Consider the following 16,711-nt stretch of genomic DNA (forward strand, 5'->3'; position numbering starts at 1 on the left):
TAGGAAAGAAACAAACAAATATTAGCGTAGATGCCATTCAACTGACGATGTAACGAGTACATCGTGTGTTATGGGGAGTGTTCCGGTTCGGTTGATCTAATTAATGCAGCCTAACAATCCTTTAACGGATTTGAATAATAGAAGCGTGTGTCGTTATGTGTAAGCCAGGCTAAAAGATGGGTCTTTAATCTAGATTTAAACTGACAGAGTGTGTCTGCCTCCCGAACAGTGTTAGGTAGACTGTTCCAGAGTTTGGGTGCTAAATAGGAATAGGATCTGCCGCCCGCAGTCGATTTTGATATTCTAGGTATTATCAAACGGCCAGAGTTTTGAGAACGCAGCGGACGTGGAGGACTATAATGCGATAAGAGCTCGCTCAAGTACTGAGGAGCTAAACCATTCAGGGCTTTATAAGTAATTAACAAGATTTTAAAATCTATCCGATGCTTGATAGGGAGCCAGTGCAGTGTTGACAGAACCGGGCTAATATGGTCATATTTCCTGGTTCTAGTAAGGACTCTAGCTGCTGCATTTTGGACTAACTGTAGTTTGTTGATCAAGCGTGCAGAACAACCACCTAATAAAGCATTACAATAGTCTAGCCTTGAGGTCATAAACGCATGAATTAACATTTCTGCATTTGACGTTGAGAGCATTGGTCGCAATTTAGATATGCTTTTGAGATGAAAAATGCAGTTTTACAGATGCTAGAAACATGGCTTTCAAATGACAGATTGCTATCGAACAGCACACCTAGGTTCCTGACTGATGAAGAAGAATTGACAGAGCAGCCGTCAAGTGTTAGATAATATTCTAGGTTATTACATGTGGGGTTTTAGGTCCGATAATTAACACCTCTGTTTTTCAGAATTTAGCAGTAAAAATTATTTGTCATCCAGTTTTTATATCGACTATGCATTCCGTTAGTTTCTCAATTTGGTGTGTTTCACCGGGCGCGAAGAAATATAGAGCTGAGTATCATCAGCATAACAGTGAAAGCTAACACCATGTCTCCTAATAATATCTCCCAAGGGTAACATATAAAGCGTGAAAAGTAACGGCCCTAGTACTGAGCCTTGAGGTACTCCATACTGCACTTGTGATCGATATGATACCTCTTCATTCACTGCTACGAACTGATGGCGGTCAGATAAGTACGATTTGAACCATGCTAAGGCACTTCCACTAATGCCAACAAAGTTTTCTAGTCTATTCAAAAGAATGTTGTGGTCGATAGTGTCGAACGCAGCGCTAAGATCCAGTAGAACTAATAAAGAGATACAACCACGATCAGATGATAGAAGCAGGTCATTTGTAACTCTAATGAGAGCAGTCTCAGTACTATGATACGATCTAAATCCTGACTGGAATTCCTCACAGATATCATTTTTCTCTAGGAAGGAATATAATTGTGAGGATACTACCTTTTCTAGTATCTTTGACAGAAAAGGAGATTTGAGATCGGTCTGTAATTAACTAGATCTTTGGGGTCAAGTTGTGGTTTTTTAATGAGAGGCTTAATAACAGCCAATTTGAAGGTTTTGGGGACATATCCTAATGACAACGATGAATTAATAATAGCCAAAAGAGGATCTAAGACTTCTGGAAGCAGCTCTTTTAGTAGTTTAGATGGAATCGGGTCTAACATACATGTTGTTGGTTTAGATGATTTAACAAGTTTATACAATTCTTCCTCTCCCACAGTAGAGAATGAATGAAATTGTTCCTCAGGGGATCTATAGTGCGCTATCTGATGCGATACTGTAGCTGACGGCTGCAAGGATACAATTTTATCTCTGATAGTATCGATCTTGGAAGTGAAGTAGTTCATAAAGTCATTACTGCTATGCTCTTGGGAAATGCCAACACCTGTTGATGCTTGATTTTTCGTTAATTTAGTTACTGTATTGAATAAATACCGAGGGTTATGTTTGTTTTCTTCTAGAAGAGACGAAAAGTAATCAGATCTAGCAGTTTTAATGCTTTTCTGTAGGATAGGGTACTTTCCGCCAAGCTAAACGAAATACCTCTAATTTAGTTTTCCTCCAGCTGCGCTCCATTTTCCGGGCTGCTCTCTTTAGGGCGCTGGTGTGCTCATTATACCACGGTGTTGGACTCTTATCCTTAATCTTCCTTAAGCGTAAAGGAGCAACCGCATCTAAAGTGCTAGAAAAGAGAGAGTCCATAGTTCCTGTTACATCATCAAGTTGTTCTGAGCTATTGGATATACTGAGGAACTGAGATAAGTCAGGAAGATTATTTATAAAGCAGTCTTTTGTGGTAGAAGTGATGGTTCTACCATATTTGTAACAAGAAGTTGGCTTTACAGCTTTAGCTATATGGAATATACAGGAGACTAGATAATGATCTGAGATATCATCGCTCTGCTGTAAAATTTCAACGCCACTGACATCAATTCCATGTGACAGTATTAAATCTAGAGTATGATTTCGACAATGAGTAGGGCCTGACACGTGTTGTTTAACACCAATAGAGTTTAGAATGTCTATAAATGCTGATCCCAACAAATCTCTTTCATTATCAACATGGATATTAAAATCACCAACGATTAGGACTTTATCTGCAGTCAGTACTAACTCCGATAGAAGATCAGAAAATTCTTTAATAAAGTCTGTATGGTGCCCTGGTGGCCTGTATACAGTAGCCAGTACAAACATCACAGGGATTTATCATTAACACTTATTTCTTTGGATAACGTTATATGAAGCACCATTACTTGAACGAATTATACTTGAAACCTGACCTCTGAGAGATACTGAAAATATTTCTATAAATTGTAGCAACACCTCCCCCTTTACCTTTTGGACGCGGTTCATGTTTGTAACAGTAATCTTGGGGTGTAGACTCGTTTAAAGTAATGTAATCATCTTGTTTTAGCCAGGTTTCTGTCAAACAAAGCACATCTAGTTTATGGTCAGTGAACATATCATTTACAAAAAGTGCTTTTGAAGAAAGGGATCTAATATTCAATAAGCCAAGCTTTATCATGTGTTTATCTGTATTATATCGGTTTTTTATTTGTTGAACATCAATTAAATTGTTACTATTACTTTGGTTTGGATGTTTTCTGTATTTTCTAGTTCGGGGAACAGACACAGTCTCTATAGCGTGATATCTAGATGAAAAAGATTCTATGTGCTGAGAGTTAACTGCCTTTGGTGACATGAGGCGGCTAGCAGACGATCGGTTTAGCCAGTCTGTCTGCTTCCTGACCTGGGCTCCAGTTAGTCAAGTACAAACTCTAAGACTATGTGCCATATTTCTAGAGAGAAGGCGGCACCACCCAGGAGGGATGAACACCATCTCTTTTCAACAGGTCAGGTCTGCCCCAAAAATTCTTCCAATTGTCTATAAAGCCTATGTTATTTTGCGGGCACCACTTAGACATCCAGCCATTAAGTGACGACAGTCTGCTATGAATCTCATCACCACGGTAAGCAGGGAGCGGACCAGAGCATATTACAGTGTCTGACATCGTACTTGCAAGTTCACACACCTCTTTAACATTATTTTTGGTGATCTCCGACTGGCGAAGTCGAACATCATTAGCGCCGACGTGGATAACAATCTTACTGAATTTACGTTTAGCATTAGTCAGCACTTTTAAATTTGCCAAGATGTCAGGCGCTCTGGCTCCTGGTAAACAATGGACTATGGTGGCTGGTGTCTCTATTTTCACGTTCCGTACAATAGAATCGCCAATAACTAGAGCACTTTCATCAGGTTTCTCAGTGGGTGCTTCACTGAGTGGGGAGAACCTGTTTGATGTTCTGATCGGAACGGAAGAGTGGTGTTTTGACCGCGACTATGCCGCCTCACTGTCACCCAGTTGCCCTGCTGCACGGGCTCAACCGAAACCGAACAATGTACAGGACTCCTGAGCTAGTCGCATCCAAAGCAGTATCTACAGCCCTCACATTCTTACTGTCCTCAACTAAAGTTTGGATGCGTGTCTCTAGTTCTAAAACCTTCTCTGTCAGCCTAACTATTTCCCTGCATTTATCACATGTGAATCCTCGCTGCTGACAGAGACAGATAAACTATACATGTGGCAGACAGTGCAAACAACAATAGCAGGAGAAGAAGCCATTACTCACCTTGATTGATGAATGATACCAACAACTTACCACTTACCACTGTTGTTTGATGAGCTCGTGAAAACGGAGCGAGGAAAAATAAAATAATAATAGGCGCGAATAGAAATGCAAATGGAACCGCAAGTGACAAGCTAACGGGCTAACAAGCTGCACTCGTGGTTTTTAAAGGCGAACGATCAAAGTAGTTAGATTAGTTTGAAAGATAACACCAGAAATATGGTGAGAATTAAGTTATATTTTATCACTTTAGACAAAAGAGATTGAAAGTAAGGTAGAGATTCAATAAAAGCGAAGGTACACGGAGCTACAAACACAAACCTCACAGCAGCACAACAGACTGAAGCAATCGAACTCAGCACTACTCTGAGAAGAACCATGTTCAATATTATACAGACAGTAAGTTGTCATTATTTTACTTGTCATTGTATGGGAAACGTAACATTAACCTGTTAACAGCAGTTTCCTGTGTTCATATATTTAAATAAAGGGGTGATTCTTTTAATAAGTACTGCGTTTTCTTTACTCGTCTAAATTTTGTATTTGTATTTGCAATCAAGTCATGACCAATACATGTACGTAGCACTTGATTTTTTATTCAAATCTTTTTTACACGATTAAAACAAATCTAGAAAAACTGAGCGACCACATTGCTACATTAAACTCTGTGAAATGTTAAGCCATATGCACTTAATGCCTCATCCGCGGTCGTTCTAGGCGCATATTAAAACTGAATTAGAAGCACGTTAACTGCATGGCTTCATTGGCGCAGGCGATGTCCTACATAGAACTACACAGAGACTTTCTTTTTCATATGCACATAAAATCATCCTAAAAGGACATATCTAGCATAACACTATATTATGTATGTAACCCACATATTAGGCTATCATGTTTTAAGCACATATTATGTATGTCTTTTTAATAACTATTGAATGACTTTAAGGTTTATTCGTGTTTATTATGTATGAGTTTGACAATTCTAGCTTGAAACGTTTCTTCCAATTGATTCTTTGTCAAATGTATCATATTCTGGTTATATAAATCACATCCGAAAGTATACTTTGCAAGAGTGTGTAAAATTTGGACCATGTGACTGATAACATGCTGATTTATGATGGAAGGAACAACCCTAGCTAAGATAATAGCCTGTCTAATTGGTCAACACACCAGTTGGGAGGTGTTCCAAAAGCCGAGTTTAAAAACTCAGGACACCATCAAACCCTTCTCACTTCTCGCCCTTCTTTCTTTTGTCTTCTTGTCACCGCGTTTTGACACTGCTTTTTAGCGCTCTTTGAGCGTGCTCTGGCCTACCGGCCAGTTGCTACTTAACACCACGATGAGAAGAAAAACCACCTACTCTCGTTACACCCTTTCTTTCTTTTATTTTAGTTTATTTTCCGTTGTGAGTTTCATGTTCTCAGTTTAAGTTTTGCCGTCACGCCTTGTCTCCGAGTTCAACTCGAGCCTGTGACCGCCTCAAAACTTCAACCAGACCAACTCCGCATCCTCAGCCAATGCCCAAGACATCACTTCAATGACTACTGAACTTCCAGCCAATCAGCAACTTGGGAACCCCCTTTTCCTGCAATGACGACCACAAAAGGGAATCCCTGTAACACATAGGCAACGCAAGCAAGTAACCTCAGGTCTAACTGAGCTGGTGCATTTAATATAAATTTGAGCCTCATTGAGAAACTCAATGCGAGGGTTAATTAAGTGATTGATGGTTGTTCAGGTCTATGCAATAGCACATATTGCTATAAACTTGGGATTTCACATTCTCATTCTCTAAATTCATCCTTTCTCTCTTTCTGCAATGTGTGAATGCGTGTGTTCATGTGTTAGATTAGTTTATGTCTTAGGTTTATATAAATAAAGTCTTATTTATATTGAAAAGAGAAGTATCTTGTGTTTTGTGCTTACAAGCTAATGTCTTAATCTGCCGATCTTGTTACTGTGCTTATTAATAGTGCTTTCACTATAATGTGGATTTTAATATCCAGTGCAGAATTAATGTTATACGACTTGTTCAGTGAATCGCCGGCCGACTCAGTGATCAGCTGCAAAACAGTGATTATGTTCAAATTCCCTATAAAATCATAAATGATTCCCTTTGAGCTAAATTAAATTATTTACATTACAAACCCTACAAAGGTTTCTATAGATATCGCAATATATCGATATTGTGAATTCTTTTGGCCACAATAACCGTGCTGTGAAAAATCTAATATCGTGACAGCCCTAGTGTCTTCATTCATACACCGAATGAATGCGTATCTATAAAGAGTGAATATGCATGTTTCTCACCATCATAACATATGAAATGATGAGAGATGGTGCAGGTGAAATCTTGCCAGCCTCCAATATAATTTATTGCAGCACACTCCTCTTTTCCATCATAGTTATGTGGCTGACCCGAAGTCCAGGACTTGAACACCAGACTCTCCTCGTTATAAGACCAGCGCCAGCTGTTGATGTCCTTGTACAGTCCGATCCATGTAAAGCTAGGTCCAACTGCAGCTTCTTCCAGACTTGTCCAGTCTTCATTACTCTGAATGGTGGCCAGGTCAATATGGTGCGTTCTGCAGTAATTCTGTGCATTTTCCCACGTCATAGACTGCTTGATCAGAATATACTCTTGTTGTATACACAGATTTAATGACAGCAGTCCTGCAAGAGAATACGGTCATCTTATTATTTTTCCTTCTTAAAGTTTCCATTTGGCTGGCTTTATTTGTCCCATGTCATCTCGTTTTTATTCTGACACCTAGTGTTGTCTCGATATTGTAATTTCTAACTTGGAGGCAATACTGTAAAACAAATTGATATTTGATATCACTTTCAAAGCCACTTTGAAAAACTGCCAAATTGGCCAAAATTAAAAAGGTAGCTTACTGTGTGGGGTTTAAATGTGAACAAAAGTTATGTTTACATTTCTTTTCCAGGTCTAACAAACATGTGAAAAGTATTACCTTCCCCATTGAAGGGTAGATAAATATCACGATAAATATCGGTATTGTATGAGATGAAATGATATTTTGATAATATTTCACAATTATATTATTTTAGGGTAACACTTTACAATAAGGTTCGTTAGTTAACATTAGTTAACAACATTAGTAAACATGAAATAAGAATGAACAATACTTCTACAGCATTTCTTAATCTCAGTTAATGTTCATTTCAGCATTTACTAATGCATTATTAAAATCACAAGTTGTGTTTGTTATCATTAGTTAATTCACTGTGAACTAACATGAATAAACAATGAACAACTGTATTTTCATTAACTAACATTGACAAAGATTATTAAATAGTGTAATAAATGCATTGTTTGTTCATGTTAGTTAATACATTAACTAATGTTAACAAATGACACCTTATTGTAAAGCGTTACCTATTTTAGTTTACTGTAGTTAAATTACAATGTGTATAGGGGTAATGTTTTAAATATTATATCACGATACAAGTGTGTAAAGTATAAAACCTACTGTGTTTACTAGTGTATGTTTTAATTTCTTAATTTAACTGACAAGTGAAGTCAGTAGGGAACGAGAAATGATTCAGCATCAATTCTAATATTGTCCCAATGCATCGCGATTCTTTCGAGTCATTTCTGAGCTTAGTTTTGATCAGCAGATGGCGCTGCATGCTTTAGAAACAGCCGTACTCTGCTCATTTCCAAATCCTTAAACACACTTGAACCTAAAATAATCATTTATAAAATTTGAAAAGGTTGAAGCGAATTACAAGGGTGTTCACAGTGGGCTGTGTTTACATTAATCTAAAGCATTCTGAGCTGAGGTGAAATTACACAAGCGCTCTTCAGCACTCTTCTTCATGAGCATTTGAATGTGCAGATAAAAAATAGATTAGAGCGCCTTCTGGTGTTAAAATGTAAGCTCAGAATCGATTCCAGAGGAATCACGATGCATTCTGAAAATATCAGAATCGATCCACGAATCGATTCTGCATCGATTTATCGTCCCAGCCGTAGAAGTCAGTAATAAAAACAACTAAACAAAGTGCAACCAATTGCACAAACAAATGCAATACAACAAATATACAAACAGTGCTTTAAGTTCTTCCAGCAGGTCTAACAATGATGTTCTCTGTCGGTTGTTTATGTTCCCTTAAGACATAACCGACTGTGTTTACGAGGATACTAGCTAAGACCAGTATTTTGACATAATTTGACATGCGCAAGAACACATAAAACAGAGATCACTTCCGCATTGGCGCGCTGTCTGAGAGACGCAGGTCTCTGTATGGACAGCAAACAGTGTGCGAGTCCCAGTGTTGGGCACGTTACTTTAAAAAAGTAATTAGTTATAGTTACTAGTTACTTCTCACAAATAGTAACTGAGTTAGTAACTGAGTTACATCATTATAAAAGTAACTAATTACCAGGGAAAGTAACTATTGCGTTACTTTAAAAAAAAATTTCAAATGTCATATAACTTTGGATGCCCCCAAAATTCAATATGTTAAATTAATGAAATGGACACTAAAAAGAATAAATTATTATTATAAAACATTGTGCATTAATCTACACTATTTATCTACTGACACTTAGTATCAGTCAGTCAAGCATTATAATATTATGATAATTTAATATTATTTGATGATAGAACTTTAGTAATTAGAATAACCAAGTATGAATGCATATTTGTCATCAATATAAAACGCACTAAGGATTAATGAGCTGCTGGGTTCATGAATATTAATCACGTTGTCTGCGTTCGCTCGAATTGATTTGCTGAAATCAAAACAGTGACGATAATAGCTGAGCGCCAGCCAATGAGATTGTCGTTTGCGAATTAGTTCCGCCCACTACCAGAGAAACCGGCAGTTCTTAAAATCTGAAGAATTCCAAAGGAACTCCGTTATTTTGACAGGAAAATACAACAAAGAATATCGTTTACATGTAGCGCGTCACTTCTGCATGTTATGAAAGACTCTCTCGATCTGTATCTTTCTTTGCGTAGTGTATGTGAGAGAAAGCGACGGCGAGTTGTTCGCCTTCACACTAGAGTTTATGGGACGTCAAATACAGCTACACTGCGCATCCATTCAGATTAACTGAAAAATGTAATTCTAATAATATAATATAGTAACGCCACATTTTATTGTCAGTAACGGTAACGGCGTTGTAACGGGGGAAACAGTAATTTGTTTGATTACTCATTACTGAAAAAAATAACGTTAGTAACGCCGTTTATTTATAACGTCGTTATTCCCATCACTGGCGAGTCCTAAGTTCTGTATTGCGTCTTTTTGTGCTTGAAAGTTTAAACTAACAATACTTAAAAATGCGCATTGAGTTCACAGCATCAAATGTGAACTGAGCTGCACTAAGCCTCTGAAAACACTGGATAACGAACAGAGTGAAACTTTGACACAACAGATTAGATCGTGGTGGGTTGTAGCACCTTATAACTGAAAGCTTCAACTGGACTGAATGAGACAAGTGTCGCTGAGTGAGTGACAGGAGGTGCACATATGCAAGACTGTGTTGTGCGCAAACTTGCAGCTGGTACCGGTATATTGATACTGCAGAAACACAATATCTTATAGATTCAAATATACATGCCCGTAGCCAGCTACGAGATCACAGAGGTCCGGACCTTTGTCAATTTTTCTTGTTCAAACATAACATTTGTTCTCTGAATGAATAATTTGCTGTTTAAAACTCCTCGTACGAGTATCTGAATGTATGCTGTAGCCTAATTCAGTTTAGACAGTTTGCAAGAATGTTTAGCGCCCGTGGTATGAAAATGATTGCTGCGACACTCTGGCGGAGTGAACGAGGCTTGAGAAAGTTGTGATTGAGGGTGCGGGCACAGTTAGATCTGTGTTGCCAGATCCAGCTATTATGAGCATCTTTGGACTTGTCTTTTTTACTTAATTTTACACTTTATAAAGTTAATAAAGTGGGAAGTTGCAGTTTAGGGTTAATGATATCTTTATCTTATTTACAAAAGATTTGAACTAATTACGGTTTATTTTTTAATTTGTTTTAATAGTAAAATCTGGCAACACTGCATCGCCTGTACTCAAAAAGGCCACAGTCAGGATACCACATTTGGTAACGCAAATGCAAAAAAAAAAACATCATGTTATTATCTATCAGAAATATTATCAACGATAAACTGATCTGTAGAACACGTGGTGACAGAATTATATGAAATATGCAAACACTATCCATGAAGAAGTACTATTTCATTCAGTATAGTAGTTAAACTTTCACAAAATCACGATAAAAACATAAGATTGGTTAATGAAAGCTATAACGGTAATATGTATTGTTGCATGAATAATAAACAACTGATGTAATTATCTACTCCTAACTAAGTATTAACACATTTTGATGCAATAAATATGGTATGATTTAACAATGTTCATCCCTCCAAAACAGAGAAAACATCTTTCACAAACATCTACATGTATGTCTCTTTTAAAGTATTTTGTGTATATAATGAGTTGTATTTGTAGGGGTTGTTATAGCCCAACTCTTAACCACACCTCAGATCTCACTAACTTTCAACCCCTGGCTACGGCCATGTTTCAGTATCGTTATGTATTTAAAATCAAGATTTTTGACAACATTACTGTCACCTACAGTTTGTTTGGTCATTCTAATTGATAATAAAATATCTGAATTATTGAGTTGATTAGACTGACCTTAATTATCTTTGTCTTACTCTTGCTTACAAAGTGTTTTGTTTTTTTGTAATATGGCTGTATGTAAAATTGCAAAAATATGGAAATAAAATTTCTTTTGTAATGTTATGTCTTAATGTTTTTAGGTAACACTTTATTTTAAGGTATCTTAACTAGTTGCTAATTAACATGCATATTAATAGAATATTAGCCATTTATTAGTAGTAATTAAGCACACATTAATGCCTTGTTCTACATGACCTTATTCTACATCTCTAATCCTACCCAATACCTAAACTTAACAACTACCTTACTAACTATTAATAAGCAGCAAATTAGGACTTTATTGAGGGAAAAGTCGTAGTTAATAAGTGTTCCCTATTCTAAAGTGTTACCTGTTATTTTAATGTTTTGCACAATGTTTTACCTGAAAGAAAAAGCAGATGAAGCCAAATTTGGTCCATCACTTTGCCGGCGGTTTTTGTTACTGGAAAAATATAAAAACACAAAAGAATCCCAAATTAGTTCTCTAATATACTATCTGCATAGTTGATGAATTTCCATGATAGTTTTTTAAGGTTTAATTTATATATTAGTATGAGAGAAAAAAACAAACAAACATGGAATTAAAAAAAAAAAAGCCAAAGTAATGTTTCATTACCAACAATATGATATGAAAAGTACAGCATAATTAGTAATCAACTGTTCATCCTTTATGAATGATAGCACTAACCCGTTAAACTGCACTGAGAGTGAACTGATGAAATGTTGGCCTACCTTCAGTGATAGCGAGTTTTCAGGATATTTCTGAAGTTCCCAGTTGTGTGCTCTTTAAATGGGTTTGTTACGTTAAGAAGGGAATTTCACAGTCTGATATGCAAAGTCTGCCCTTTATTGTGGGTTTTGTTTTTTTGTGGTTCCTCCTTAAGCTGTATTTTGGTGGATCATCTTAGGGCGCTCATAGTCATATGATTCCTCATTATACTTAAAATAGATGTTACACCTTTAGGCTGAATCTTTGAATGACAGCTATCTTTTAGTGTAATATACAAGAATATCACAAAAGTCATTGTGCCATCTCTGTATATTAATTAATTAAATGTTCCTTGATTTAGTCTCTGCAAATGAATGATCTCAGATTGATCTCAGAGCCTGATTGAAGATGCTCATTGGCCGATCACACATACATCTGCTTTAAAATGTTAGACAGATGAGTGTATCTTTCACATAATTTTAACTTGATTAAATCATATAAATAGATAAACAGATTGATTTAAAGTGGGATGCTATCACTTTAATTGTTTTAGCTTTGTGGTGTGTGTAATCTTAATATAGCTTTATTTTTCAGGTTAAATGTCCTTGTGGATTATGTAAATGAAGGACGATGTGATTCTTAAGTCTATGCAAAAGAAATAGCATCACCTCAGAAAGGTCATACTTCATGAACAAACATTTACAGATGTTTTATTCAGAAAATACACTTTTAATGGGTCAATGACGTGACGCCTACATTTTCTGTCCGATTGCATTTTTTCAGTTTTCATAAAAAGATGTCATATATAAGAAGTGTGCCTCCCACATATGTACCAACTTTAATTTTTCAAAAAACATTACTTATTTGTAATTTTTCTGTTATTCAAAGTGTCAAAACATCATGTGGTGCGACCGTCCGACCATAACTGATGTTTTGGAAACATCTTTGAAATGACCCTAAATTTATTCAGATTCATTTTCTGCACTATTTGGCATGTTTTCCAAAGTGTTTTGTAATCCTGTATAACATTGCAAAGCATTTGTCTTTATATTTCCATCATAATATTCAAACAAACTTTGTCCGATGATCTCCATTTTATGAAATATCATGTGGTGCGACCATCAAGAAGCTACCATTTTGGTACTTTTATGTTGAAATCCATTCAAAGATAGGACGTTGCATCATATAACAATTTGCCAAGGACCCATAGAAGTGTAACAGAACGACTCAGAAAGGTGATGGTAAGTTTAAACCGTTTATTTACAGCAGGGAATGAACGAATAAACAGGTAAGTAATGTAGCAATGGATGGTAGAAATAGAAGGATGTGGGCTATGGTAATAATAATGTCCTTTACTTTGCAGGTTGGGAGATCGTGGACACTGTGCAGAACAGGAGAAGATCCAGGAAGGAACGAGACGAATAATCTGGGAGTTGAAGAAATCACAAGGGAGAACAGGTTGCTCATGAGTCCGTTGCTCAATGTATGACCAGACGATGAGTGGAGGTGATGTGTGTGTTTATATAGGGAGATGATTAGTGATGAAGAGTAGGTGTGTACAGTTAGTATTCCAGGGAAGGTGCACGTTGTAATTGGGAGGTGAGAGAGCCTGGCTCATACGTGACAGTACCCCCTTCTCCACGGCCCACTCCTAAGGGCCGCGGACCCCACTGTTGTAGTGGCCGACCTCTTCCTCGGGGGGCTGGTCGGTCAGGATGGGATTCGTGGAATTCAGTGAGGAGGGTAGGATCAAGGATGTCATCTTGTGGAATCCAGGACCGTTCCTCAGGTCTGTAGCCCTCCCAGTCCACTAAGTATTCCAAACGGCCACCACAGCGACGGGAGTCCAGAATCTCCTGAACCGAGTATATGGTGCCGTCCTCCAAATCCAAAGGAGGAGGGGGTTCCACTGTCTGGCCAGGCACTGTGGAGGAAGTAGACTGAGGTGAGTGACATATGGAACGTTCGGTGAATACGGTAAGTAACTGGCAACTTGAGAAGGTAAGTGACAGGATTAATTTGATGGACTATGGGAAAGGGGCCAATGTATCTGGGACTTAACTTCTTGCAGGGCAAGTGTATCCGGATGTCCTGCGTGGAGAGCCAGACCAACTGCCCTGGTTGGTATTTGGGAGTATTGGTCCGTCGATCATCTGCCTGGATCTTTTGTCGTTGCACTGACCTCTGAAGGTGGTGATGAGATTCATCCCAGACTCTCTCGCTGGTTGTCATAGAGAGTTCTGGGCGTACTCGGTCCAACCTAGGAACTGGCTCCAGGAGTTCTGGTGGCTGTGACAGAAGGTCCGGGGGAAACGCCCAATCTTCTGGATTTTTCGTCTGCCCATTCGACTGAGGGTGGTATCCCGAGGACAGGCTTACAGTCACACTTAGAAGAAAGTCCGCCATACCCTGGATACGAACTGTGGTCCTCTGTCCAACACAATGTCTTCAGGGATGCCGAAGTATCTGAATACGTGTTGAAATAACAGTTCTGCTGTTTCCATTGCAGTAGGTAGGTTATTCAGAGGAATAAGGTGACATGACTTTGAGAATCTGTCTACTATAACAAATATGCATGTCTTACCAGCAGAGGATGGCAGGTCAGTGATAAAATCCACTCCTAGGTGTAACCAGGGTCTATGTGGAATGGGCAGAAATTGGAGCTTGCCTACTGGTAAGTGGCGTGGGCTCTTGGAGATGGCACATTCCTTACAGCCTTGGACGAACCTCCTAACATTGCGGGCCATGCCCAGCCACCAGAAGCAATTGCGTAGCAGCGAGAGAGTTACATTGGCCCCTGGGTGGCCAGTGCCCAAGGATGAGTGAACTGATTGGATAGTGGTGGTACGTTGAGATGGTGGAATGTACAGGCGATCAGGAGGGCACCCTGGCAGAGTAGTAGAGGGAGCATTGGCGGAGGAGATTTCCAGAGTAGTGGACCACTGAATCGGGCAGGCGAAAATGTTTTGAGGGAGAATGGTCTCTGGAGTGGGAGGAGTTTCTATTGGAGCAAATAGTCGTGACAAAGCATCTGCCCGTATATTCTTGTTGCCAGGTTATGGAGAAATTGAAACGCGTAAGCCCATCGAACTTGTCTGGGGTTGAGACATTTGGCGTTTCTAAGATACTATATCTTAGATATTCTAAGAGGTTTGAAGAAGCGTGGTGTTCCTCTGAAGTGGATGGTGTACGGTGACGTCACAATCTGAATGCCTCTCCGTTCTGCTTCCACCATTTCTAAGAAACTAAGATGGCGCCTCTGTGTTTGGCACGCCGTCTGCTGTTCTCCCCGTCTTTGTTGTTTTTAGTACTTATGTTTTTATTAATGTCTATTTTTATTACTGGCTGTAAAATGGCGTTGGTGTATAATCGCCAAACACTTATGGACATTCGAATGGCTTTTGAAACAGCCAGGACCGACACCTGTGCGTCTCAACCTTCTCTGCCGCCTACCTATTCCTACTTCTCTTCACATCAGTACCGGCATGTTACAGACTTGCCGTGGAAAAAGAAGCGTCGGCGAAAAAGAGGAAAGCGTGCTGGAGTTGCAGTTCGGCTGAGATCCTCTGCTGTTTTACTGTCTACCGGGCCTGGGATGATACGCGGATTATATCTTCACTGGCGATCGCTGGACTCAACGTATCGATGGCTTCGACCTGTTGTCCCTGCTGTCCCTGGCCCTGTCTCTCTGCGCCGCTTCCTTCCGCGTGTTCGTTGTGGTGGAGTAAATGCTTCCAACCTTCGATTGACCCAGAGATCTACGCAACCCCAGGAAGATGTGTCGCCATTTCACGTGGCTTTGATCAACGCACGTTCTCTGGTAAATAAGACATTTATATTAAATGACTTTTTTACCCTGCACGCGCTGGACGCCCTATGTATCACTGAAACTTGGATTAAACCCGGAGACTTAAGCCCATTCACTGAGCTGGTGCCTCAGGGCTGTAGCTTTTAAATTCCCTCGGTTATCTGGTCGAGGTGGGGGCTTGGCGGCAGTGTTTAAAGGCTCGTATCTCTGTCGCAGTCTATCAACTGGGACTCATAGTTGTTTCGAGGTTATGCTGTTTCAACTTTCACTAGTCAACCCTGTGGTTTTTGCAGTCATATACCGACCACCTAACGTAAATAGGGAATTTTTAAATGAATTTGCTCAATTTATGAGTGAAATCGTCACCAGTTACGACAGGATTTTAATACTGGGAGACTTTAACATACATGTCTGTTGTGATTCCAAACCACTATCCAAAGACTTTCTTAGATTACTTGATTCTTTTGACTTTGTGCAATGGGTATCTGGACCTACTCATGCTCAAGGACATACTCTGGACTTGATTTTATCCCGTGGTGTGTCAGTGCTGGATATAAAAATTGTGGACGCTGGCATATCTGATCATCTACCCATATTGTTCTCTGTGTCTCTTGATGGAAATACTCCAAGTCAATCATCATTGCCATGTTGGACTCGTATATTTACAGAATGCTCAAGTAAAGAATTTGCTTCTAAGTATGAATTATTAGGTGCTACCCAGGATATGATTACTCTTACCGGTCACCTGGATGTTAACGAGCATCTTGGTGTTTTCAACAATAATTGCTCCAATATCTTAAACACTATTGCTCCATTAAAGATGAAAAAACACAAACATAATTCAATACCTTGGCATAATGATACCACTCGTTCCCTTAGGAAGACTTGTAGAAGTGCGGAACGTAAATGGAAAAAAGACAGGCTTCATGTCTCATATGAAATCTTACGTGACTCTCTCTCTGCATTTCAGCGAGCTGCCAAGGCTGCAAAGTGTAGATACTTTTCAGAGTTAATCACACAAAATAGCCATAAGCCAAATATTTTATTCTCTACTATTGAATCTGCACTCCATCCAGCTGTTAACATTTTTCCGAGGTATCTGTCTCTCTGTGTGAGAAGTTTGCTAATTATTTTAATGACAAGATCTCTCGAATCATGTTTGCTGTATCAATGCCGTCATATGAATTGGTTGATGTCCTATACTCTGGTTCCACCTGGTCTCTTTTCGAGTCTATTAACCTGAACACCTTAATCAAAACTCTGTCTAGCCTGAAACCCACAATGTGTCCTCAGGACGTTATTCCAACACGTTTTCTTAGACAGATCATTGACACTATTGGTCCTGATTTGTTGTCTATTATCAATAAA

The 16,711-nt window shown here is 38.8% G+C and overlaps 1 protein-coding gene across 1 annotated transcript in view; it reads right to left on the reverse strand.

The window, feature by feature from the left end:
- LOC131544600 (putative C-type lectin domain family 20 member A) overlaps nucleotides 1–11,264 on the reverse strand; it is a 35,235-nt gene extending 23,971 nt beyond the window's left edge. Inside the window, exons 1-2 of the mRNA XM_058782940.1 lie at nucleotides 11,209–11,264; nucleotides 6,426–6,788 (exon numbers count right to left, since the gene is read on the reverse strand). Coding sequence (XP_058638923.1) covers nucleotides 6,426–6,788; nucleotides 11,209–11,245 — 400 coding nt within the window. The 5' untranslated portion in view covers nucleotides 11,246–11,264. The remainder of the gene's footprint in view (nucleotides 1–6,425; nucleotides 6,789–11,208) is intronic.
- Between the last annotated feature and the right edge of the window lie 5,447 nt (nucleotides 11,265–16,711).

This window comes from Onychostoma macrolepis, chromosome 07 (assembly GCF_012432095.1).
Source record: "Onychostoma macrolepis isolate SWU-2019 chromosome 07, ASM1243209v1, whole genome shotgun sequence".
NCBI classification, from domain to species: domain Eukaryota; kingdom Metazoa; phylum Chordata; class Actinopteri; order Cypriniformes; family Cyprinidae; genus Onychostoma; species Onychostoma macrolepis.